The sequence below is a fragment of the Piliocolobus tephrosceles genome, chromosome 11 (assembly GCF_002776525.5).
Source record: "Piliocolobus tephrosceles isolate RC106 chromosome 11, ASM277652v3, whole genome shotgun sequence".
Lineage (NCBI taxonomy): Eukaryota > Metazoa > Chordata > Mammalia > Primates > Cercopithecidae > Piliocolobus > Piliocolobus tephrosceles.
The window spans coordinates 47,983,036-48,010,358 of NC_045444.1; the positions used below are offsets into that span (position 1 = coordinate 47,983,036).

At 35.1% G+C, this 27,323-nt stretch overlaps 1 protein-coding gene across 2 annotated transcripts in view; it reads right to left on the reverse strand.

The window, feature by feature from the left end:
* The window catches only part of FAP (fibroblast activation protein alpha), a 71,805-nt gene extending 50,669 nt beyond the window's left edge, over positions 1-21,136 (reverse strand). The window contains exons 1-6 of one of the 2 annotated variants that reach the window (XM_023217333.2): positions 20,924-21,136; positions 20,510-20,594; positions 5,157-5,255; positions 4,115-4,209; positions 3,105-3,179; positions 2,247-2,299 (exon numbers count right to left, since the gene is read on the reverse strand). In XM_023217333.2, coding sequence (XP_023073101.1) covers positions 2,247-2,299; positions 3,105-3,179; positions 4,115-4,209; positions 5,157-5,255; positions 20,510-20,594; positions 20,924-20,929 — 413 coding nt within the window. In that variant the 5' untranslated portion in view covers positions 20,930-21,136. The remainder of the gene's footprint in view (positions 1-2,246; positions 2,300-3,104; positions 3,180-4,114; positions 4,210-5,156; positions 5,256-20,509; positions 20,595-20,923) is intronic. The other variant, XM_023217334.2, reaches the window with a different exon arrangement.
* Between the last annotated feature and the right edge of the window lie 6,187 nt (positions 21,137-27,323).

A 27,323-nucleotide genomic window follows, 5' to 3' on the forward strand; every position in this document is an offset into this window, starting at 1 on the left:
CCTACAAAAACACAAAAATTAGCAGTGGTGGCACAAGCCTACTAATCCCAGCTACTTAGGAGGCTGAGGCAGGAGAATTGCTTAAACCCGGGAAGAGGAGGTTGCAGTGAGCCGAGATCACACGACTGCACTCCAGCCTGGGCGACAGAGCGAGACCCTGTCTCAAACAAAAGAAGAAGACGTTCTTCACCTGGTTCACAATTTGTTCTCAAGCTCATGTTACCTTTGATACTGTAACATTGTTTCAGTTTTCTGCATGCAGTGGAATCATCTATGCAATCACACAGGCAGCACTAAGCTAAAAATCTCAGCGCATGTCTCAAGCCACCACAGCTGCCATTTTCTGTTTGCTGAGTCACTAAAGGTATGAGAAAAGGCGAGGGAGGATGCTTTACAAAGGCGTTCATTTCCTCAGTTTTGCCTACCTAGCTTGAAACCAGTACTGTCTTGTTTTCTCTATGCTAGATTTTTATAGAGTCTTCAAAGGCATATAAAAGACTTGAAATTAGTGGTATTCAAGGAGGCCTGGAATCTCAAACAAGTTTGCCATCCATCCTTCACTTCCTAAGTTATGCTGTATTTACCTGACCGCCCCCTCCCCAAATCTGAAATACTAGATAGTTGTGCAGAAAACAAAGAAACAAACAACAAAAACAGTGGTTTGATTAAATTCACTGCAGAGAAACTAAATATTTAATGCGATTTTAGGCCATAAAGCTTATATAATCCATGATTAAAATATTAGGATTATCATTTTTTTGAATGCTGTTCATTTTGGCGAGCCTCAACAAAAGAATTTCAAAATGATTAAAAGAAAAACAAAGACATGATGAAAGCCTTGAGAAATTGGACTGAAAGACTAAGATTCCCCACTCACTAATCGAAAGATTTCTTAAGAGTAGGGCTGGTGCCCCAAGCTCATTTGCATCTCATTGTTATATGTGTTTCACATAGAAGGGGCTCAATAAATGTTTTTAAAATTTGGTGATGATATGGATTCAGAGGCAAGAAGGACTCAGAATGCATTAGATGAATTTTAGATTCTACTTTAAGAAGCACTTGCTATTTCTTAATTTGACAGTTTAAGTAGATCAGAGTAATTCTTTTCTGAACATTTGAAAGAAGTAGATAGATAATTTTTTTTAAAACAGTTGTGCTCTTGCTAGACAAAAGGGGAAATAGACCAGAAGTTTTTTTTCAATACCTCTTCAAACCATATAATTATTTCCCCTTTTATATAACAGCAAAGAGGATATCACATTAAGATGAGTAGCTAAGGCAATTTATTGTCCAAACTTAGCCAGGGTGATTTTTCTAAAGTGCAAATCTGATCATGTCATTTTCCATTTAAAACCCTTGAATGAATCCTTATTGTCATCAGAAAGAAAGATCTAAACTCATTTTAATGATTTCCTCATTATTATTTGGTCTATGCTTCCTGGCTTGGCTGTTCCCCAACCTTACACCACCTCCTACTAGTCAGCAGGCCCCTCCCTCAATTTCAAACAAATTGACCTACTTTGCATTTCCCAAACGCACAATGCTCTCCCTCCCCCTTTTAAGCCTTTACATATTCTTCTTGCTGCCAGAAATTCTCTTCGTCAATCCTTCGCCTATCTGCACATTCATTTAATTTTTTCTTTTAAATGGTAAATGCTTCAAACAGTTAACATATATATATATATATGGAAAATGGTATTTGTCTGACAATTTATCTACCAACTAAATTCAAAAGAACATTTAGTAGTTTACATGTCAAATATTTTTCCATTTTAAAAATAATTTTAACATTTTGTCATTTTTATAATAATTGATTTTAAAACAATTAATGGAGTATGTGTTCAGACACAACTAATGCTGCATCTCCCTCCCTCCCTTCCTCCTCCCATCAGCGAAATAGCCGCTCTCCTAAAAATAGTGTCTCATTCCCAAGAATGGTTTTGTGCTTTCCTATATATGTTTTGTCCATAAATAGCACATGTTTAATTTGATCTTCAAAAACGGAAAATCCAAAACAACATTGTGAATAAAGATACAAAATATTAGTCAAATAAAGAGGTGGGTATCCCATATAAGTATTTTCTTGAATTTTGTAAGCTTTATGGGTACATATATACTGTATTACTAAAAAGTAAGAAACAAAGATCAGTAAGAAGATAAAGTCTTCTTAACCCCAAATCAGAGTTTGGAATGAAAACATTCTAGGTATTAGATTTAAGTAGTATTGATAAACAGAGGTGATTTACCCATTGCTAAGGTCATAGATGTAATATGTTGCTGTGTAAGAGTATCTCCAAAGCTGTCAGAAAGAAGAAAGACAAAAAACAAATTGCATTTGTTAGAAAGCTTATATCAATAATGTATAATCATATATCATCCAATTCAAAGTTCAGAATTATAAAAGGACTACTTTCACAAGGCACAAGGAAGAATATGTTTCAATTCCAAATGAGTCTTCATTTAAAGAGTCTTACTGTGGACTTTTGTGCCGTTTGTGCAAGTTCCAGAACTAATCTCAGCAGTGATTCAACCCTCACTCCATAAAAAGCATACCCAAAGAAATTTCCTAACATAAAAAGCTTATCTTTGCATACTCTATCCCAGAAATTTTCCCTTCATGTTTTACCTGTATTGAAGCAAAACCACAATGATTTCCACAGTCCATAAGGAATACCCTGCACCTGGGTAATTCATTCTAATTATACCCCTTAAAATTGGGTAAAGAGAATTTCATTCAACATGTATTTTTGCCGCAAAATGCTTGCCTTTCTTTGAGTATAGTTTTAAAAATAATAATTGAAACAAATGAGTAAGAATATTTGGCTTATAATTCTTCGTGAACAAAGCTCTTCATTTTCTTGTTAAGTATGTTTGTGCTGTTGTTAATGAATGATGCAAGTATTATTTTGGACTCTGTTCCTTAAAGTGCTTTCACACTTAAACAAGCTCCATAAGATTGAAATATATCTTGCTGAAGATTATTGGTGACCAGGGCCTGAATATTTAGAGGCAAAGACAGACTCTTGCTTTCTCTCACTTTTTTAAACCACCTTGTGGATTAGTAGGAGATATAGTTGGATATAACCAAATTAAATAGTTGATACCTTTGAATAATCACTTTCTAGATATACAAATTGCCGATCAGGTGATAAGCCGTAATTTGAAGCATTCACACTTTTCTGAAATAATGAAGAGGTTGATTAGAATACAGAAAAGATAACAAAGAGCCATGTAAATTTGTAGTTTTAAAAGAATATTATTAACATACTCCTACATACATAGACTTTCAATGCAATTGAAAAAATATTTTGTGGAACTAAACTGTAATTCAAAGAAATTTGCTAGATACTATGGGAGAAGGATGCAAGAGATAATATGTACTTTGTGATTTCAAGAAACTTATGAACTTGTTAAGCAGTAACATACTACAAATTAGAATGTCCTATAAAAGATTCAATATAGCATTGCAAAATTATTAAGAAAGAAATGATTAAACTCAAATCAGAGGATTATTGATTGCAAAGAGAAAGAGAGTATGATCTAAACTTGGTTTTGAAAGATTAGTAGGTTTTTCAGAGTGGAGAGAGTTGGAGGACTGGCAGCCCAGGGGACAGAACAGTTAAGTGCCCATACTTTATAGCTACCACTTATTAAGCACTTATTCTATGTTAGGCACTGCCCTACGCACTTGTAAATATTATTTCATTTAATTCCTTTATTAAACAAAAGAGGCATTATTATTCCCACTTTACCAAGGAAAACACTGAGGCATAATAAGATCGGTGTAGTGAAATCCTTTACCCAAGGTTTCACGACCAGTAAGGGACTGAGCCAGGATTTCAGCCTCAATTGGCCTGACACTAAGGACTGAGTTCTTAACTCCTATCTTATGCTATACTATATTCAAAAAGGAGGAAAGATGTTAGGTGATTTGGAAGAAGCCAAAGACAGTAGTCTAATGGGATTAGCAGACAGAACTGGAAGACTCTAGTGGAGCACGGAGGTGGGAAGGCAAGTTGTGTCCAGATCAGGTGCTAAGACTTTGAACTCTGTTTCTTGGTCAATAAAGAGCTGGCAAAAGTTTCTGAGGGGGACGATGATGTTGGATACATACCATGGTTCTGTTACTCAAAATGGTATATGATTGTCCTGTTTCAATATTATAAAGTACTATATTGTTATCTGCAGATTGATGAAGATATTCTTGTCCTTTAAACAAGAAAGAAAACAAAATTTAAATGGGCTCTCTTAACAGGAAATGCATTCCTAAGAGAAGAAATCTCTCCTGTTTCACAGACCTACATTGTTTTTCCTCTCTGTCCAGTACACATTGCTTTGTGAAATGTAAAATAGTAGGTTGGTGGTAGAAGGAAGAAGGTAGAATGCTTTGTTCTACTTCACACAAAGATGCCACATTTGCAAACAGCAGCCCTATTTTAGCTGATTCAGGGTGCTTAGGAACACAATTTTGTTTTCTCTGGGTTACAAAGGGGATAAACTAGTTTCAAATGTACATTTCTTTTGCAATAATAAACATAAATTGTATTTAGATTGTGTTTGGTTCAACTTGAAACTCACTTTGCATTAATTTTATTTTCTTAAGAGAAAAAATTAAAATATTCCATTTTGTTCAGTGACACTTAAGATATGCAACTAAAACTTCATGGACTATTTAGTTGATCTCACTATTTATTTGATTAGATTTGCTTTATAACATCCTATTTTGAAAAGCTATATGAAAATACCAATTTCATGACCCTTAAAGGGGTTCATTGTCAGATTGAGATTTGCCTGTTCTCCAGATTATCCAGATTAATAATGGAATTTCTCTTTTGGTAAAATTTTTGTGACTTCTCCTAAATAAGAATATATCTACCATTCTCAAAAGTGATTACAGACATTCAAATTATTTCACAATGCTTTTTCAACGTTTCTTTTTCTATTTAAAACCCTATTGGCCTCATTGCTATGGGGCAAATCCAGTATGAATGGCTATGTCAAAATAATGGTTTTTTGAGCACTTGAATCATTCAGATAATTGTTCTTTTGTACATTTCAACTGATATGGCTTCAGTTACTATAGAGATGCATTGGCACTGAAATAAAAACCAAACAAAATACATTAAAAAACCCCTAAAGATAAATAATGCACTTACCTGAAATCCAGTTTGGAAAAAATGTTTTATAAGAAAATGTCCCATTTAAAATATCCTTCAGTGTGAGTGCTCTCATTGTATTTTCTTCAGAGTTATGAACTTTGGGGAAAGAGCAAACACATCCTTATTAAAAAGAAGGTTAACAACTCAAATAAATTCTAAGCCTGGCCTTCATCTAGTCTTTCTTATATAATAATATCTGCTATTTGCTAAGTGGTTGTTGAACTCCTTTCGTAATAACTATTAATTATTAATAATAGTATCTCCTTTTTTGTAGATAGGATAAGTAAGAATTAGGGAGGTAGTTTCACTGCCTGGAAGGGAAAACTGGCTGGAAACTGTAGGGGAAGATGCAGATTACAAAGGAAGGCCATGCAGAGCATGGTTCTTCAGGCAGTGAAGAGTTTTCAACGTTTTCCAGAAGGAAGATGAGATGAGGTTCCAACAACTCTAGTCTTTGCAGAGCTGGGATTACAGACCAGGTAGGTTTGGCTAAAATCCCACTCTCTTATGCAATTCACTGTATTTCCTCACATAGGTTTGGTTCAGATTTCAACTGATTTATCAATGATGTATTTTAGCATCCCAGTAGATCAAATGAGAATGGCCAGAACCCTTGCCTTCAGAAATCTCAAGAGAGGCATTATGAATATAGGCTATTTTCTCATACTGACTATGGACTTTGAGAAAAAGAAAGCAGATCGAAAGGAAATAAAACCCCTTGATCTATATAAAATATCTTAGAAGTCCCAAGAGTAGAGGGTTTTCTGTAGAAAAGCTAATCTAATGTAGCTCACAAACCACAAACAAATTCAATCTATATTTGAATCCTTCAAAACCATTGTGTTTTTCAAACGTGATCTTATTCTCAGAACAAATATTCATTACAGAGCCCTGAAGCAGTCAGATACACCAGGCAGATAATAAGGCAACCAAATCCCAATGCCCTTTTATATCCATATTGCCATTCTCCATCTCTCCCACTTTACCCCTTCCACAGGCCACTAAAACTTACAGGAAGATCCTGTACCTTGAGTGCCATTTATGAATCTGGCATTTGCCCAGGTGAAAACAAAACTGTCAAAGATGGGAGTTGTAACTTTATCCTGCTATAAAACTCTTTTGCAGCCCTCCATGACTCTTCCGGTAAAGATCACAAATGATGATCTGGATGGACTACAGGCACTTGCTGGTGTGGGGCAGTCTACCCTGTCAGCTCTTCTTGCTCCTCTCTCATTACTTTCTAGACACTAACAAGCCAGGCTTTCTTTTCCTCAAATACTCTTTCTGTAAGGTGTCTACAGCCTTTTCTAGTCTCTCACCTTTACTACTTAATCCAAAAACTATATACTTCCTCTGAGAAGCCCTTTCTGACCCCCTGGTTTAGATCAGGTTTCCTTTTACACATTCCCATAGACCATGTTCCTTGCTTTTAGAACACTTGTCTTGGTTTGTAATTGTGTGTATATTTGAGTGATTATTTGATTAATGTTTTCCCACAGTTACCATAAGGCCAGGAATCATGTCTTGTTTTTCTCATAGACCCCAAGCGTCTAGCACATACAGGTATCTAATAAATAGTTGTTGAACGAATGAATGCATGAAATGAAGCCTGACTGAATGGCTGGATGGCTGATTGGTTGGCTGGCTGGATGAGATGTGTGCCTTTTCTGAATTCCCTGCATGGTTTTTAGTAAGAAGATCTCTGGTGCTTTGGCTTGCTTACCAATATTATGAGGTACTGGACTAGAAGGTGTTGGCAATCTCTTCCAGCTATGCCATGCTAGATTTTGAAATCTGAAACTCAACCTGTGCTATTAACCTTGTAGTTACATTAATGTTCTGCTATGTATGTAGTAAGAGCAAAATAATAAAGTGGAATAATAACATCTTCTGTTGTTTTAACTGATTTACGCTGATGCATGTATGCGCCACACATTTGATTAGGACCATGAGTTTATTTCTTTCCTTAATTTGCGGCAACTTATTCCATGGCTGTAAGAATAGTGGCTGGTGAACCCCTTTGCAACTAGACACTGAATACTTAATAGAATTGTTATTCTATTTTTAAAATAATTATCTTTCTGTATTATCTGTGCATCCTAAACAAGATTGTGTACACTATACATTTATTTGTAATGAAATATCTTCTGTTTAACGAAATGGTCTTATGTAGAATTCGTACCATTGATTTTTTAATTCTCATTTAGTGAATAAAAGACCGTTTACTACAATAGCATTAGAATAATTGCCAAGTATTGTATTTAATGCAATTTTATTTAATTTTCCTAAGAACAAGTTGCAATCCATTTCTAATGTAATAAAGGGAAAACTATAACACTATTTATAGTGGAACTTATTTTCCATTTGAAACGCACTTAGTTTGTGCCTACACAATCCTGAATATCTAGATGGAAAATTTAAAAATGTATTAAGTCCTTTTACTGTGAATACCAAGATCACCATTTTTTTCAAAGAATGTTTTTGATATTAATTCAATAAATGAATATAACCTTAGTTATTTTTTAAAAAGTATAAATAAGGCTTCAGTTATGGCTGGTGACATAGTTTTCCCTATTTAAGCATCTTTGCATATAATTTTCCTTACTTGTATTATGCTTAATTGAGACATTTATGCTGTAATTAATCTTCGTTTTCATAGAAGGCTAAATTAAGTGAGATAATTCAACTAAAACATCTAGCTCTATGTGTGGCACATGGTAGCAGTCAATACATGTTACCTTTTAGCATTATTGTAACTCATCAGTATTTTTCAAATAAATATTTTAGATCAGTGTTTCCCAAACAGATTTGTCCACTGGGAATTTTTGCTTCTGAATATCTACTAAAACCACAGTTTGAGAAACACAGTTCCAGACAAGGCTATTAGTATATACAATTAAGCTTTACTTTTATTTTAGTTTAACGAAATTCATCAGTTATGCTTGAACATTTTGTTTATTGCCTAGCTCCATAACTGAACTGTTACAATTAAAATCATAAGTGTAATTAGTACTAATATTGTACAATGAATAAATAAAACATAAAAAACAAGAGTTTCAAATTGCTTTTTAAATACCTACTCATTTTCCTTTTCGTATCATTAAAAAGCATTTTGATCTTATCAGATTTCTCAAAAAGATTCTAAGAATTAATTATTTATTCCTTTAAACCTCTAATTTTGTTTATCCAGGAAGGCTGGACTTGATACTGTATTTCATATTATTTCCTAGTTAGCAATTAATTTTATATGAGTGCATAGTAGCTATAAATGGCAACAATCAATATAGATAACCTAGCATATGACTCAAAATATCTGTAAAGCAATTTTAAACATGTACTAATTGTACTACTAATTGCCATAATGAGAATAATCCTCACCATCCCCCAGGAAGTGATGAGTGGATGTATGAATAACATATCCAGATGAGCCAGCTACATGTATGTGGGAATAGATTTCAGGCACAGATTGGGCTGGGATGATTACTCCTAACCTCATGTTAGCTTTGTAAACCATATCATATGTCATGTATCCAGGGCTTAGAAAGTGTAATTATGTTGATGTCAGGCTGGGTACATTAAGTTCATCCCCAATATAATCAGAGAAATTTAAATTAGGCATTCTACTCTTCTGGCTAAACATGATCACGTGTTCTTAAACACAGTGCAGTAATGTGTCTCCTTTGAGATGGTGCATTAAGTCACATGTTAGAATAAGAATAAAACATAAAGATTACTTAGAATTTTCAATCCAAGCTTTGATTCTTTGTACATATGGGATTTTGCTTTCTCAACATTTATCCAAATTTATTGAACATGAATTTTTTTCATCTCTGTGTGGCAAAGAATTGTATGAGACATAGGTCTCCACCCACAAAAGTAGAAGCAGTGATTGATTTTTCTCACTATTATATGTTCAGCTGCTAGGACAGTCCTTGACATAGCATGGGGGCTCAATAAATATTTGCTGAATAAAAAAATAAACCAACTTGACAGATTTTGTGTTCACTCGTTTTGGATAATTCCCCCGAGAATATATCTGCCCTTACTTTCTACCCTCTATTACAAGTTGTAAATTTCATGTGTAGACTCTTTTGCCTTCATTTAAATATTTTTAAAAACTTGGTCCTTGGAGCCCCTCGGAGTGTGCTTATATAAAAAACAGATTCCTAGTACTTATCTCAAACCTACTGAATCCAGATCTCTGGGGGTGGGATCCTGGTAGTTTTAGTTTTTACCCAGCCTCTTTGATGATTCTTCTGCAAAGGTTCAGAATCTCAGTTTAATGATTTCACTGAATCTATTTTGCTCAATGCACTCCTGTGCCTATCAGTAGGAATCATTCCTTGACTACAAACTCATTGTAGGTGGGTGGGGCTGGCCTGCGAAGCAATCCACATGTCATGGAGAAGAGATTCCACATAACTGAGTGTTGACCATGGCTTCCAAGGAATGTAAATGGCCTACTTTAGTGTTTGTCCCCCTGTTCAATGACCTTGCTCATTGCCTTCAAATGCACTCCTTTTTAAGTATATTCCCTTTCCCACACCTGGAAAAGTGGACAAAAGGCAAGGGGACTGATTCTGCCCTAGACTAGACTTAAGTAAGATTATAGAAAAAGCATTGGGGTCATTGTTTTCTAGTGTTTGGAAAGTGTGTATGTGTGTGTCTGTGTGTAAGTCAGTATAAAATATATCTCCACAGCACCAAATACACTAAATGTTCTAGTCACCCAGAAAATATTCCATTAATAATTATTGGATGAATAAATGAATTTTCATGTCCCCTTCCAAATAATGTTTTAATATTAAATGTAATTATTAGATGATTTTGGAAAATTAGCTTTGACATCTATAATTTTTAAATTCTAATTGTTGAACAAAAGTAAACATGAATTCTGAAAGTATATCTCTCCTCTGTATATGTTAACACTTACTTGATTAGCTCTTAAGTTTTACCAGTGCTCTTAACTTCATTTTGGCCCATCTTTAGCATAGTTACTTATACATTGCTTAAACACTCTAATTAACTATGCTTTAATTATTTGCATTTTCAACTTATTAAAGCAAAGCTGAAAATTACTTCAATTATGAATCCAAGAAATCACAATTCACAGAAATGATTCACAAGCAAGTAATGATTTAGCTATTCTCTTAATTCTTTCTTAAAATGTTGTGCTTCTATTAGGTTTCTGTGTCTGTTTCTGCCATGTGATTTTCTAGTACTGAAAAATTAGAAATGGGTGTCAGAGCAGAGACATTGGATGTTAGTTCTAACGTTCAGCATAAACCAAATGAGAAAATTAAATGGGCATGCAAATAGCTGGCAGGTCCTTTTGTTCTCACTTTTGCACTTGGTTTGTAATTGATGCATATGAGGTCATACCAAGGAAAGGAACTAGGGTTTCCGGGGAAAACACACCCATCTTCCTGATGGCTCTGCAGAGGTGCTACCTATGGGGAGGTATCATCTCCAGTCATCACACTGGGTTTTGTTTGTTTCTGGAGTGAGTTCCACAGGGGCAAGGACAGTAAATATTAGGGCAGGAAAGATACTATTTACAAGCTAATATGATCAAATTGGAACAAGACTGACAACTTTGAAAAACAAGTACATGAGGAGGCTTTAGATGAGTAATAGAAGTGTTATAATGTATAAGTTATTGTACGTACCAAGCACTCTACATGCATAGTCCTGTTAAATCCTCACAACAACCATCTGAGGTAAATACTTTTGTGGACACCATTTTACAGATTAGGAAATGAAAATTAGCAAGATGAGCTAACTTGCCTAATACATAGAAAAGCTGGAGTTTAAATTCAGTTGCATCTGGTTTTAGATACTTTGCCACTATACTATAATTAAAATGTAAGTGTACACATACAACAACATACAACAAACACAAAAGTAGGCAAGAACCAAGCAACAAACAAAGGGGTAGAATAATTACACCTCAAAACTTAGGTTAAGAGAAAGTGAGGCAATTTGAGCTTTTTCAAAGCAAATAGGTTGCTAGCTATTATAAAGCTACTTACTGCTACTATTATTATTGTCTACTTGAAGAATGTCTCAACTCTAATAGCAATTTTCCATGGTTTTCTCTATGAACAGCACTGAATAGCATAAGTTATTCAAAGGATTTGCCGGGATTTAAAAATAGTCCATTTGTGTGTTATTTTATTGTTGTGTTACATTATTTTAATTAGGGTTCATTTATTTTTCAGGATAACTAAGGCTTTCAAAGATCCTAAGATATAATCAACATAATGTTTAAGAACATGAATGGCAAATGATCCTCTGGTGACCCTGAAGATGAAAGCAAGCCTTGTTTATTTTTGAAGACCTCAGTCTCCTTTGCCAGCTCATTTTCCTCTAATCTCTATTTGACATTTTGTCATGGCTGTTACTGCTGCTACATGGGGCTGGAGAAAGAGCAACTTTCCCAAGTCATTTCATTCTCCCAGGGTTTCTACTACATACCCCTGCGCTGAACCACCCCCTAACCCCACTATCACACCTGACTTTCACTGGATTGTGTTTTTATCTCCAGACATGTCTATTACACTTCCTCTTTAAAATCCCCACTATATATCTCACAAGCACTTCAAAATCAATATGTTTAATGCTAAGAAAAAAATTCCATGCTCCTCTTCCAAATTTATCCAAGTAAATGGCACCACCTACCATTCGTGTAGTTTCTCAATACAAATATTTTGGTGTGATCCTTGACCTTCCTCTTCCTTAACCAGCACCCAGGCCTGCCAACCCTGTCTACTGCTTGTCTCTATTTCTACTGCACCCCCAAGGACAAACCATTTCACAATCGGTAGGCTTTAATGGATGCCTAATTGCTCCTCTGCAATTTCATTCCTGGTATTTTGTTGTGGTTTTGTTTTGCATTTTGCAGTGTCTAATGGCATTGTGCATCATTCATGTGCTTATTAGTCATTTGTATATCTTCCTTAGCAAAATGCCTGTCCTTGGTCCATTTTTTAATGGAGTTATTTATCTTTTTATTATTGAGTTGCCAGAATTCTTTGTATATTCTAGATACATGGCCTTTATTGGATATGTATTTGCAAATACTTTTTCTCATTTTGTATGTAGACTTTTCACTCTTTAAATGGTATTCTTGGCCATCCTAAAGTGTTAAATTTTGATGAAGTCCAATTTATGTATGTTTTCTTTTGTTTCTTGCATTTTTGGTCATATCTTAGAAAATTTGCCTAACTCAAAAACATAAAAATGTATCCGTATGTTTTAAGAGTTCTATAGTTTTTAGCTCTTACATTTAAGTCTTTGATCCATTTTGAGTTAATTTTTGTGTATAGTGTGAGGAATTGGGTCCAACATCTTTTTTTTGCACACAGATATCCAATTGTTTCACCATCATTTGTTGGAAAGACTTTTCCTGTTGAATTGTCTTGGCATCCTCATCACAAATCAATTAACTAAGTATAAGGCTTTATTTCTGGACACTCAATTCTATTCCATTGATCTATGTATCTATCCTTATGCCAGTAACACACTGTCTTGATTACGGAGCTTTGTAGTAAGTTTTAAAATAAGGAAGTGTGATTCCTCCAAGTTTATTATTCTTTTTCAATATTGTTTTAGCTATTTTGGGTCCCTTGCATTTTTGTATGAATTTTAGGATCAGCTCATCACTTTCTGCAAAAAAAGAAAACTATCTAGGATTTGGATAGAGATTACATTTAATCTGTTGATAAATTTAGGCAGTATTGCCATCTTAAAAATATTGAGTTTTATGATCCATAAACATGGGATGTCTTTCCACTTATTTAGATCTTTTTGGATTGCTCATTGGGAGTGTATAGAAATACTATTGGTCCTTATACATGGATCTTGTATCCTGCAACCCTGCTGAACTTTATTGTTAGTTCTAATAGTTTTTTAGTGAATTCCTTAGGATTTCTACAAGCAAGATTGTGTTATCTGTTAGTAGAAAGAGTTTTACTTCTTCCTTTCCAATCTGGATACTTTATGTATTTTTTTCTTGCCTAATTGCCTTGGCTAGAACCACTGATAAAATGTTGAATAGAAGTGATGAGAGAGGACATGAAGTCCTGTTAATGATCTTAGCAGGAAAGCAGTGTGACATTAGCTTTCATCTGTAAGTCTGATATTAGCTATTTTTTTAATTTTTATTTTTTGTAGGTGTCTCTGATAAGGTTGAGGAATTCTTCCTACTCCTAATCCATTAAGTGATTTTATCATGAAACGGTGCTGCGTTTCATCAAATCCTTTTTCTGTATCTATTATAATGATTATGAGGTTTGTGTCCTTTTTTCTATTAATGAAATTTATTATATTAATTGATTTTCAAATGATAAACCAACCTTCTGTTCTCGTGCTAAATCCTAATTTGTCATGGTGTGTAATCCTTTTTATATATTGCTGGATTTGGCATGCTAGTATTTTGTGGAAAATTTTTGCATCTATATTCATAAGAGATATCGATTTATAATTTTCTCTTCTTGTGATATCTTTGGTTTGGGCATTATAGTAATGTGGGTAATACTGGCCTTACAGAATGAGTGGGGAAATGTTTTCTTTCATTTTTTGAAAACATATGTGAAGAATTTGTAATAATTCTTCTTTAAGTGTTTGATGGAATTTGTCAGTGAAGCCATTTGAGCTTATGAAGTTTTTTTTTGTTTTTTTTTTGTTTTTTTTTTTTTTGGTGGGAAGTTTTAAAATTACTGATTCAATCATTTTTGGTATTATAATACCATTCATGTTTTCTGTTTCTTCTTAAGTATTGGTAGTTAGTATCTTTCTATGTGCCTATTTCTATCTGCCTATTTCATTTGTTATCTGATTTTGTTTTGCTTTTGGTGGGGGGTGGGGAGACAGAGTCTTGCTCTGTTGCCCAGGCTAGAGTGCAATGGCACGATCTCAGCTCACTGTAACCTCTGTCTCGCAGGTTCGAGCAATTCTGCCTCAGCCTCCTGAGTAGCAGAGATTACAGGTGTCTGCCACCACTGCTAATTTTTGTGTTTTTGTAGGGAGGGAGTTTCTCCATGTTGACTAGGCTGGTCTTGAACTCCTGACTTCAAGTGATCCTTCGTCTTGGCCTCCCAAAGTGCTGCAATTACCACCACGCCTGGCCTGTTATCTGATGTTTTCTTTTGTAACATACAATTGTTATATCCTGTTCCTTAAAAAGTCCTAACATATCTGTTTTTCCACCAAGTATAAATCATAACCTGTATTCAAAATTTTAATTTAAATACTAAATAATACTATTTTTATTATTAATGGGAATAAATATTAATAAATATTGTAAGTTATTGTGTTCTTACTGCATAATATTAGTCAATTAAGAAGGATACTGGAAATGAAAAATAAGTTCTTGGTTCTCTATACACGAGAAATAAATTAAAAAGACTGATTGGGGGAGGGGGGAGGGATGGCATTGGGAGTTACACCTGATGTAAATGACCAGTTGATGGGTGCTGACGAGTTGATGTGTGCAGCACACCAACATGGCACAAGTATACATATGTAACAAATCTGCACGTTGTGTACATGTACCCTAGAACTTAAAGTATAATAATAATAAAATTAAATTTAAAAAAAGAGACTGATTAGTATTTGATTAACTGTCCTACGAGAAGATTGTTTTATTACATGCCTACTGTATTAATTATTGCTTTTTTTAAAATTATACTTCAAGTTCTAGGATACATTTGCAGAACATGCAGATTTGTTACATAGGTATTATATGTGCCATGGTGGTTTGCTGCACCCATCAACCCGTCATCTACACTAGGTATTTTTCCTAATGCTATCCCTCCCCTAGTCCTCCCACCCCCCAATAGGCCCCTGTGTGTGATGTTCTCCTCTCTGTGTCCATGTGTTCTCATTGTTCAACTCCCACTTATAAGTGAGAACATGCAGTGTTCGGTTTTCTGTTCCTGTGTTAGTTTGCTGAGAATGATGGTTTCCAGCTTCATCCGTGTCCCTGCAAAGGACATGAACTCATCCTTTTTTACGACTGCATAGTATTCCATGGTGTATATGGGCCACATTTTCTTTATCCAGTTTATCATTGATTGGCATTTGGATTGGTTCCAAGTATTTGCTATTGTGAACAGTGCTGCAGTAAACATACATATGCATGTGTCTTTATAGTAGAATGATTTATAATCCTTTGGGTATATACCCAGTAATGGGATTGCTGGGTCAAATGGTATTTCTGGTTCTGGATCCTTGAGGAATCACCACCCTGTCTTCCACAATGGTTAAACTAATTTACACTCCCACCAACAGTGTAAAAGCATTCCTATTTCTCCACATTCTCTCCAGCATCTGTTGTTTCCTGACTTTTTAATGACTGCCATTCTAACTGGTGTGAGATGGTATCTCATTGTGGTTTGGACTTGCATTTCTCTAATGACAAGTAATGATGAGCTTTTTTTCACATGTTTGTTGGTCACATAAATGTCTTCTTTTGAGAAGTGTCTGTTCATGTCCTTTGCCCACTTTTTGATGGGATTGTTGTTTATTTTTTTTTCCTTGTAAATTTGTTTAAGTTCTTTGTAGATTCTGGATATTAGCCCTTTGTCAGATGGAGAGATTGGAAAAATTTTTCTCCCATTCTATTGGTTGCCTGTTCACTCTAATGCTAGTTTCTTTTGCTGTGCAGAAGCTCTTTAGTTAAATTAGATTGCATTTATCAATTATTGCTGTATTTTATGGCTCAGTTTGACTCTCTCTGGTTCTTAAGTCCTGATTCCACACCTCTGGCTCAAACTTTTGAATCTGGTTTTCAAGGTATATCTATGACTGGATGTTCTCGTCGAAGTTGTAACTCAATTTGCTTTGGAAATCTCAGTCAGGTAAACGCCTCTCCATTATGAGAATCATACAAAGATTTGGATTTGTTTTTAAATTATTTAGAATTTGGCAAAACTCAAACGGAGTTTGCCAAGATTCATCTGTAATTTTAAAATTCACGTGCAAATTAGAAAACTATAAACTGCAAACTTGTTAAAAACTCTTTTATATTCATGAACTTTCTGAAACTTCTCCTTAACCTTTTAGACTTTCCCATATTTTCTCCATAAGAATAGTGAAAAAATAAGCTTAAAACTCTTAAGATGTTTGAGGGAATCTGTTTCACAGGCTGAATGTTGGTCCTGGGAAAATATTTTAACCTTACAACTTACATATTTATATCTCCTTTGAAGATGATTTTATCTCGCTTATATCTTATTTTACCAAAGGTGGTTGTTGAAGTTATAGTAGTAACAGAATACTAATGGTAATAACAACAACAACAATGAATTTCTGACTAAAATTCAGACTTCCCAAGTGATATTTCTTCTTAAAAAAAAATTGATCTCTGTTCTATCCAAATTGTCTGTGGCCTTCACATATTTTCTTCAATGCATTATAAAAGGCAGGACTCAGCTAAATAATCACTACATATTATATATATGTGTGTGTATGTATGTAGAATCACAATTACATATGCATATACATATTCTCCTTGTTCATTTGTTTAAATAATTTTGGCCTCATAGCTCTATCAGTTTCCTTTTGGTTTCCTGAACTTCCCAAACACTTTTCTGATATTCAGCCTCCTAAATAGCTGGGACTAGAGGTGCATGCCACCATGCCCAGCCAATTTTTGTATTTTTTTAAATAGAGAAAGGGTTTCACCATGTTGCCCAGCCTGTTCTCAAATTCCTGGGCTCAAGGAATCCTCCCATCTTGGCCTGCTGAAGTGCTGGGATTACAGCCATAAGCCAACACAGCCACCCACCCTTTCCTTTTTTACTCTCACTTAGCCTTATTCTCCATTCCTCCACCCTTCAACTTCTTATATCTTTCTTCTTTCCTTTTGTTTTGCTTTTGCCCTAGAGCCATCAATGTTCTGTATGAGTTCTTCAGACACAAAAGTTTCTGAAACGTTTGTTGTTTTTGGTTAAAAAAAAAAAGTTGGGGATAGGAAGGGGGATGATATTCTGGGATAAAAGCTCTCTACTGTCAGAATTAAGACATTTTTGAAATTGAAATACATCACACAGAATGGAATAGTTGCTATTGTTGAGTGTATAAGTATATATTCTCAACATGGAAAACACAGATGCAAAATGCTAGCTATCATTTACTACACGTTAGAAATTTTAGAAAACTAGTAACTAACATTTGTTGAGTATTTGTTCATCATCATGTGGGGAACTCTATACTGAAAAGAATCTGAAACGAGGTCAAATAGCTCCTACAGTTTCTTTCTGTAAGCCACGGAGGAAAGGTCCAGGTATTCAGAAAATATAAATAATGAATCAAGTTTGTGTGGATTTTACCTGCAAAATTCCGCAACCTCTGTAACTTTTCACTTCTAGTTTTTTGCTTTTGTAACATCTGTTAAATCTCTTGAAACAAGAAAGTATGTATGTTTGTCTTTGGGGTGAACAAAAATAAGGGGAAGTCAAGGAGCCTTAGTTCCCACTCTCAGCCTTGTTGCATATTCACACAGGAAGAGGAGTGATGCTTGTGAAGAAGAACCTCAAAAGAAAAAATGACTGGAGGTAAGAGAGAGGAAAGGAGTCGGTTGAAAGGGTGTAAGCTGAAGACAAGGACAACCTGGGAATAAGGGGTAGAAGCTCATGTGTGTTTCACACTTTGGCAAAACCAAAAAGGGAATATTTTACAAGTTTTGAAAAGAGTTTTTCCTTATAGTTAATATTTTGTAAGTGTGCTAAATGGATTTTCTCATTTCACTACTACATTTCATATTTGTTCCTACAGTCCAGTTTAATTATTCCTAAACGCTTTTAATCCTGAGGCTGGTTCTCCTGGGATGAAAGAGCCTTTCTCTTTTTTTTTTTTCTTTAGACCTGGTGTGAACTAACAGAAATCCTTCTCAGGTATCTGTGGTGTTGGCCATGCATCTTTAGGTGCAGAAAGCACTGGATTCTTACTCCCCAACTTGCAGAGGAAATTCTAGACTGTTGCACCTCCATATCCTCAGCAACTGGCATGATGATGGGCAGGAAGTTAGTAGGACTAATACACTAATATGTAAATGAGTGAATGAATGTTTCCTGAGTGTGACTTTAAGTTTCTCAGAAGACTGTTCATACACTGGTTCATGAAATTCTGGGCTGAGGATACGAGGGCACCTAAGGCAAATCTGAAGTAATGGGATTTCTGATGAAGTGTGAGAAGGAGGCTAAGTAGGAGTTCACTTGGCTTTGAATTCTCTGTTCTTTTTACCCCTTCCTCCTTCCCTTTCCTGCCTTGCCATCTCAGATCCTATTCTCATAGGCACTGGGCAGATATGAGAGTGAGGACTGGTCCTGGCACTCCAGACGGGAGATGATTGACGAGTGAGATGTGAGAAGAAAGGAGGAAAGTCAGGAGGAGGCCACCACGCCTAACTTCAGGGCTGCCCGTGGCACTGACTTGCCCAGGTCCTGCCCAGGAAAGTAGGGGAATGACTAGTGCCATTCACAAGCTATTTAGCTGACATTCTAAGAAGATATTCAGCAAATTTAGAACAGAAGGAGAATGATATAGTGGATCAAAAAACAGTAGTTCTCACCTTAGTTATGATTTTTCTATTTCTGAATGAGTACTCAAATTTCATTGAGTACTTGAGTTTAATTTGATTATTTCACCGTATCAAGAAATCACTTTATTCTTAGAATTTTCCTATTAGTTGAAAACAGAGAATTGTATTATAAATTACATAGGACTTTTATACTGTATATAGTTTACAACATATATTTATATGTAAGCTATACATAACTAAACTTGGAAAGAGGGTAGGGATTGAGATTATATGTGATCACACAAATATCTGTGTATGTGTATCTCTATACATCATTTGTAAATATGTAAATATAACGTATTTCTTTTTAGAAATTATAGCTTGAATTCCATAGTGAAATTCATCCTTCCCTGTGGACATGGAGGCGAGTGCCCTATAAAATTAACAAACTTTTGTTCCAGGAACATTTATTTCTGAGGGTGCACAGTATCAATTTCAAGGTTGAGTTTCTTTAAAAATCAGGAGCTAATTTTTAATGAATTAACGTTCAAAGGATCTATATGACCTAATCCACTACCTGACGACTGCTAGTATGAGGGAAATGTGGCCCCAAGACCACTGAGTTGAGAGACGGGTCTGAAAATAATTTTAACATGAAAATTTATGAAAGATATGTACACGCACTACATACCTCTCAACAGCCTAAGAAGAATCTTGTGCTGGCAGAGAACAGAAACAAAGACTGAAATGAACACTGAAGATATAAGCTGACTTCATCTTATGGGTTCACCTATTCTATTTTGTAATTCTGTGAAAATCTCATGATTAGTTTCAATTTTCCAAAACATTTTTCTATGTTCTTTTTAATAGCAATAGTTATTCAGGACTCATACATTCTTTAGCTGAAGTTATTTTATTGATCTTCGTTTGCTACCAGTTAACTTTTAACCAAGATATTTCCCACATTTCTTATCATAAACTTTTAGCATTTATTAGTACAAATTTTTCCCCTTTTCCTAGACACAAAGACATAAGATCTGTCATTACTGGATTTTTTTTTTCTATTTTAGAAGCTTGAGTTTCTCTTCATAAATATTTTCATAAAAAGCTATTCCCCTAATATCACTGGATTATCTATCAACATAGTCCTACTTTATATTTAAACTAGCTCTGATATCAGCCTATAATACCTTCCAGTTTTTAGCAAAGTGAGATCAATGTCAATCTAAGCCTTTTTTGTAAAAGGATACAATTTATGACTGATCATAATGCTTGCTTAACAATGTTTAGTTTTCTAATTTGATGTGCAGTGCTACTACATCTAAAACAACAACTTTGCTTTTTCTATACAGCTATTCCTGAGATCTGTATTCTCAACTTCCTCCCTAAATTTTTGGAAAGACAATTTAGTAATAAAAAAAGTCCATAGATTCTGTTTTAACTCTTCCATTCTTACTCATTTTTACTTTCCACGAGACAAACCTAATAATGAAAAGCAATGTTAGTTAAAAATGTTGTCTCTAAAGGCCTGTCAAAGCTTGTATTTAGCATATATTTTTGGGGGTTGTGGGGGTGATGCAGCATAGTTCTTAGGTTTTTCTATTGCTGAAATAACACTGTAAATCTCTTCCTACCCATGCCTTAAATTCCTCAGTATTTCTGGTCTTGCACAACAACATATCTGTGAGCTTATATGTCTTCTTAGAAATAACAGACTTACTTTGGAACATAAGCACTTAGGAAATGTTCAGCCACTTGTGATCTTGCATTAGTACATTTTCCAAGCTATTCTAGGCAGATAGAGCAAATCAGAGAAAGTTCTTACCTCTTGAAGGGCGTAAGACAATGCACATCACCAATAAGGCAAGCACAGCAGAGGTGGCAACTCCAAATACGATTTTTACCCAAGTCTACATAAAATAAAGAGAATTAGGCATACACATAGTTCCTGCTAAATAGTAGAAATGGCAAGATTTTGTTCACACCTAAATCCTATTTCTCTAGCCCCACAAAGCTTTTGATTGTCTTCCACTGATCCGTCTATAATTGCTAGAATTCTTCCAGCTCTGCAAGGACAAATGTTTCTACAGTATATGTGAACAATTTTCCAATCCCAACCCATTCAGGAAGTAAATACGTATGTACAAATCCTCACCTTTTAAACAATAGAAAACTCTGATCACGTTCAATCCAGCCAACCTTAATTTTTTTAACGATACTTGAGGTTGCTTATACTAACCTTCATTTTTCCAGATGTTTTTGAAAGTTAGCTAATTCTGCTTCAGAGCGTGGGTCACTGGATCTGTGAAAACCGTTGAAAAGGACCAAGTCTGTCTTTGTAGTTGGAAGCTGAAGCCAGGACAAGGTTTTTTTCTTTCCACGGACTTTTGAATACCGTGCCAAGTTTCAAAAGATTTCTGTAAAATTAGAAACAGATTTTGGGGGCGTTCTTGGCCCTCAAATGAACTGTGAGTGACTCAGGGGAGGTTTTATAGCCTTCTCATCCTTGTAAATTCTACACCAACATCTGCTTACGTTGACATACAGAGGTTTTTATTTTTTTCTTTTTTACAATACAGGTTTATGTTGCATTTTCTTCTAGAATTCACTGAGAGATCGCTTTAGAGAGTCATTGAGTTTTGTATAACATTTTTATTTGCCACTAAAAGATGAATTTAAAATAATGAAACTTGCAGGTCTGTACATTAAACATATATCTACTTTTTAACAGAGGAAGAACATTGAAGCCACATAAGATTTTGTGAGAAATGCACTATATAACTGCACTTTTTTTTCCTCTGGAAGATTATGAGGTATTGCAGACAGAAATGTTTTTCTTTCAGCACAATTTCTTTGTCCATATAGCACCATATGCACTTTCAGTAAATACAGAAGTTTAAAAATTCAACTGTCTAAACCCACGGCTGCTTTACTTTAAAGAAATAAAATGCCATCTGGTGAAATTTAGTATGGGTTAGGTGTGTATGCACAGGCTAGAAAGATGGAAAGATCAGTAAGAATAATTTACCAGCAGACCTTTGGAAGAATGGAAATGGCTTTACAAGAGTGGTATTTTTGCTTTCCTCTCAGAATATCTTCTGAGAGAGGAGAACATTTAGTAATTATAAAGATTTAAAAATAAATAAAAAAGCATCTGAAAAGAGAAGTAAATCTTATGTACAATTTCATTTTGGCTAAATCTACATAATTCCAAAGAAATTGGTCATCTTGACAGATTAGTAAAATGGTTGACTGAATTAAAAAAAATACACATACAACAGTTTCTTGGAGTGTTCTGTCTGTTTTAATGCAATTCACTTGGATAGATTTTGTGGTTCCACGTAAACACAGTTGTTAAATCTACTGTGTCCTTAATTTTTCCACTAATGGTTTTCTTTTTTGGAAGTTTATAATGTTCCCAACCTGATTAAAATACTTCATGGCAACCTTTCCTAGATTGTACATGAAAGGTAATGGGGAAATGTTACCAAAACATGTTGCTGTTTGCCTTAGTCAACTTGTCTGGCTACCATGGGACACTTTCTCCAGCAAAGAGCAGGACAGTGGCTTGTGAACTTCCTTTCAGACATTCTCCAGACATCCCTCCCTGAATTCCAGCCTTATGAAACTTCTGTTGAGGAAAATGAGTCATTAGGCACTTACTGGCAGAGAACTGTGTTCCTCGTGGCTTGGGGCTGGGCCCTCTCCTTTGCTGTTGGTGGAGTCACCTCTTTACAAACTGAAGTAATCATTAAGAGTAATATCCAAGGTGTGCTATACACTTGTAGGTATCTCCAAGTGATTGTGAAATCCTCAGATCTGAGATAAAAGCCAGCAGCCAGGTCCTGAATGAAGTGTTTCTCTGTAAGTCCTCTCAGATTGATTATCTTCTCTGGAACACACCGTGTTCTCAGAAGTTCTGTCCTAGCCTGCCAAAGCCCCAGAGTACACAGGTACTTTTTAGTGGGTGATTTCCAAGACTTTACATTGTAGAAAGAAACTATAATAAATTATTAGGGTGTAATTAAAAGACCATGCTGAGAGCATATTAGCTCTAGCAATTAAGAATGCACTGACATGTGACTGGTCTGAGCACCACTTAGGATTCTATGACTGTGTGTGGGTGTCCACAGGATACTTATTTAACAGGCACTATGAAGAAGTTGGAGTGCTTTAAGACACATTTAAGTTGCAACTATTAGTAAGGCGGGGAAATGATGAGAGTGAAACAATGTCTGTTTAAGTTTTTTTGTTTTTTCCTTGGAAGGTTGGGTGAGTCAAGTTGTAACTTCTGGAAAATTCTTACTAGTTTGAAATCTTGTAAGAAAAATGAGACTGACTGCAGAAATAAAGATGTTGAGTTTTTCCATCTGATTTCATGCTTTAGGGAGGTATTGTTTTGATAGAGTCACACATGCTCATTCGTTTGAGACCATGTGAATGTGTTCTAATTTTCATCCAGGCAAGAGCTCCCATAAAATTTGGATTTTTAAAATATTATAACATCTTTATTAGCTTTTTTAAAATTTTGGAGTCAAAGTGAAAATGCTTTTGTTAACTTTTTAAAAACATTTAGGAAACTGACTCTTATTCCTACTTTATACAATTAGTTAACACCCAATCAACATTTTTGTTGAGAAAACAAAAAGTAATCAGACACAGTGTGTGCCTTTAAGGAACTTACATTCTAGTACAAGTATGGCAGGTACGTTCTTACATACTTGCTTCCTTTTGCTTCCTAAAGCTCTTGTTCAGAAATAGCCTGAAGCTGAGTTTGTGTTTTGTAGAAAGAGTGTTCTCGCTGGTTGGTGATTTCTACACGGACCTGGGAAGAGGACTGGAAAGGACACGTATCACATGCATGTAATCCTCAGTTCAAGTCTAACCTTTGTTAGGACTGAGACATTTCTCAGAAAGCAATTCTGGGTCTATAAAAATGCTACAAAAGCAGAAAGGATGACGATTTGGCATGTACAAAGGTAAGGCCAGCAATTAGGAGAGTAGAGGCTCATCAACTGAGTTCTTTCCAGAGAGGGACCTTGTAAGACGGACTTTGGAATATGACTGCATTCTAGTAAGCCCGCTGGATAAATGAGCTATAACATAAATCCTTAGGTTATAAGGAGGAGAGCTTACTAGAACTGTTTATTAATAGCCAATAATAGGCAATATCTGCCAAAAATGATTTTAATTTATACGTTTTCCCAGAAAACACTGTGTGTTTTACAGCTGTGTATTTCTAGAGTCTGAAGGTAAGACCACGCTGAGAGCATAAGGATGTCATTTTTTTATTTTATGGTGGGGAGATGAAAGAGAGATGTGTTTATTAACCAAAAGCCATGACAAATTATTTAAAGACAAGTTACAAGTAAGGGGAATAATGATAGAAGTGCAGTAAACATAAGCCTGATTTTATACTCTAAAGTAAAAGTTTGCTTCTAGAAAACCTAAAAGCTCCTAATATCCTACCCATTTGATTCCTCAGATTCAATGAATATTTACTGTTTACTGTTATCTACAAAGTGATTTAATGCATTATTTCATTTGATCCACACCAAAACTCATTTTGCTGATTAGGAAACAGCCTAGAAAAACTGTATAACTTGCCCAAGATTTTAACAGGACCCAGTGTTGCTATCTTACATTGCTTCTTTGTGATACTTCCTAAAATTTTATTCCAAAATGATAAATATATATGTTTTAAAATTATAATTGACATTTCACCAACTTGTTATTGGGGGACACCTTAAGGTTGTGAGGGTAAAATAATTAAGGCTAAAATATTAATGATCTTCACATCTTGAAAGTACCTTGTTACATATGTCTCAAAAGAACACAATTTCACTCTACAAGGACTGTGTTCAAAATATTAATTTGTTTAGAGTTTTTTAAAATTGGGGTCTAGTAATCAGATAATTATTTATACAGTGCCTGGGTTAAAAGCTCTTCCTCCAGGGACTTACTTAAATCAAAGGATTGATCAAAATACCCATCGACAAAGAGATTTTTGAGTTCCAAGCTAGAAAGAGTCCTGAGGTCTTCAAAGCTCAAAATAACTATCACATAGTTATAGATCTGGAAGAAATGGCATAATATAGCATCAGTGGGAAATGATATAGCTCAAACTATTTTTTGAATCTGATCTCTTTTCTAAAACCACAATTGTTACATAAGGGAGAGTATAAAGCCACATGACTCCCAGTTTGTAATTGGTATCTGCTACCTTCATAAAAGTTGTAATTAGATGTCAGTGTTTCATTATCCTATCATAATTAGGGCAAGGGCTCCTTGGAGACCCAAAGGATTAACTATCAAAATGGGATTAGAAAAGAAACAGAACAGAGACACAACCCATTTCTTTGAGTGCTGAGGGCACAAAGACTCAGAAGAGAAATCAGTGCTTCAATGTCATTTAAACAGGGAAATACTACATCTCTTTAGAAGTGGTTAACCAACAAGAAGACTGTTTAAACAGTATAAATAGAATGTTTAAGCACCTATAGACTTTAACATAACTTATTAACACACACTGCTTTTTCACTAGCATTTTCAGGTTAGAGAATATTACTACTAGTAGTTAATGACTACCGAATACTTTTATTGATCATGACATTTCTTCTCAGCACTTTGCATGTGCTATCTATCTCCTTTCATCCCCAGAACATTCATACTATTATGAATTTTTTCATACTATTATCTCATTTTACAGATGAGGACATGGATGCACAGAAAATCTAAATAACTTCCCCAAAGTCCCACAACTTATGAGTGGTAGGGATGGGATAAACCCAATAGTCTCACATTATAACACAATTGGATTGACCCATGCTTAGGGCTCTCAGAGGAGGGTATATATTGGTACAGTGATTGGGATGTATGATCCAGCTGGAACTAGGAGGAGTTGAAGATGGAAGGAAAAAATACATGGGCTAAAATACTGGACATTTTGATGAGTTCAAAGTATGAGTCCTAGTAGTAACTAACAGTAGGATGGGAAATAAAAGAGATTTTTTACCAGATAGCAGCAGGTTGTATTTAAGATTTCAACTCAAGTTACAACGAGGCCTAAGGTATGGTCACAGAAGTAAGTAGCTAAGATAGAAGAAAGAAGTGAAGGTCCTTAGAGAGATATAGTTGGCAAAGCAGTGAGAGGCTAAGATATCCTTTGGGATGTTCATCTGGGAACTTAATTCACCTCAAATTATGTCAATAATTAAGGGCAGCAGAGAAATGCCCTGAGTTATATCCCCAGTTCTGTATAATGTGGATGGAGAGATTTCCAGTTTAAGATGCCATATTGAACATATATATTGATCTCTTTGCCTTTGGAAACTCCATTAAGCTGATTGTAAAGGATGAAAAGGATACTGACATGACAATGAAGAGACTGAAGAAGTATCATCAATGGATAAAGCAAAACAGAAATAGCAGCTGCCTGGACCACGCCTAGAAAGGAATCATTTTGCCTGGCAGAAGCATGAAACAGTTCCATATTTGAGATGGCATTTACCACTGAGGGTAAGAAAGGGAGATGGGGGCTGAAAAAAGAGTACCGGTTGGAAATCCATACATGGACTCTTAACCTCTGGGTGAAAAAAAAAAAAAAAAAAAAAAATCTGCAGCTAAGCATTTATCCTAGGAGCATACATAGGAGTCAGTGCACCAAAGTCAATCCAGTCCTCCAGTTTAATGGCTTTCTGACCTTTATCCTTAAACCCACCAACTGTATACCAGGATTTCTCCAGTCTCACCTCATTCTTAATCTGCAACAAAAATAAGAATCAGTAGACAAGAATAATATTTTTAAAAAAGAAAAAAGAAAAAGAATAAAAACCCCAAAACATGAAAGAAAAAACAATTTTTTAAGCAAGATGAATAAATTTTGAAAATGACCATAGAGATAATTCTGGGAACAGAGGCCTTTTAAAATGTTTGAATTAGCATTCTCAGTGAGATTCAACAAGATATTGCCACAATTTAGAGACCAAGTTTAAAAAATGCAACATTCAAAAACACTTCTTGTGATAGATAAGTTTTTGTGTCAACTTACTGGGATAATAGATAAGTTTATGTGTCAATTTGCCAGTATAAGGAATGCCCAGATAGCGGGTAAAACATTATTTCTGAGTTTATCTTTGAGGGTGTTCCTCGAAGAAATTAGCATTTGAATCAGTATCGAGAAAAGAAGATCAGTCCTTATCAGTGTGTGTGGAAATCACCCAATCTACTGAAGGTCTAGATTGAACAAAAGGGCAAAGGAAAGATGATTCTCTCTGTTCTTGAGCTGGAACATCTATCTTGTCCTGCCCTAAGATCCTGGTTCTCAGACCTTCTGACTCTGAAACTTACACCAGGGCCCTTCCCCACTTTTAACCTCTATAATTGCATAAGGCAACCCATAATAAGTCTCCTCTTATCTATCTATCTAACATCTATCTATTATCTATCTATCTATCTATCTATCTATCTATCTATCTATCTATCTATCTATCTATCTACCTGTCTATCTCCCATTAGTTCATTTCTCTGAAGAATCTTGATGAATATGCTCTAAGGTATTGAAAATATGATCACCAAAATTTATTTAAATCAAAATAGGTTTTGTGAAATAAAATCGAGGAAGCCCCTCAGAACAGAAA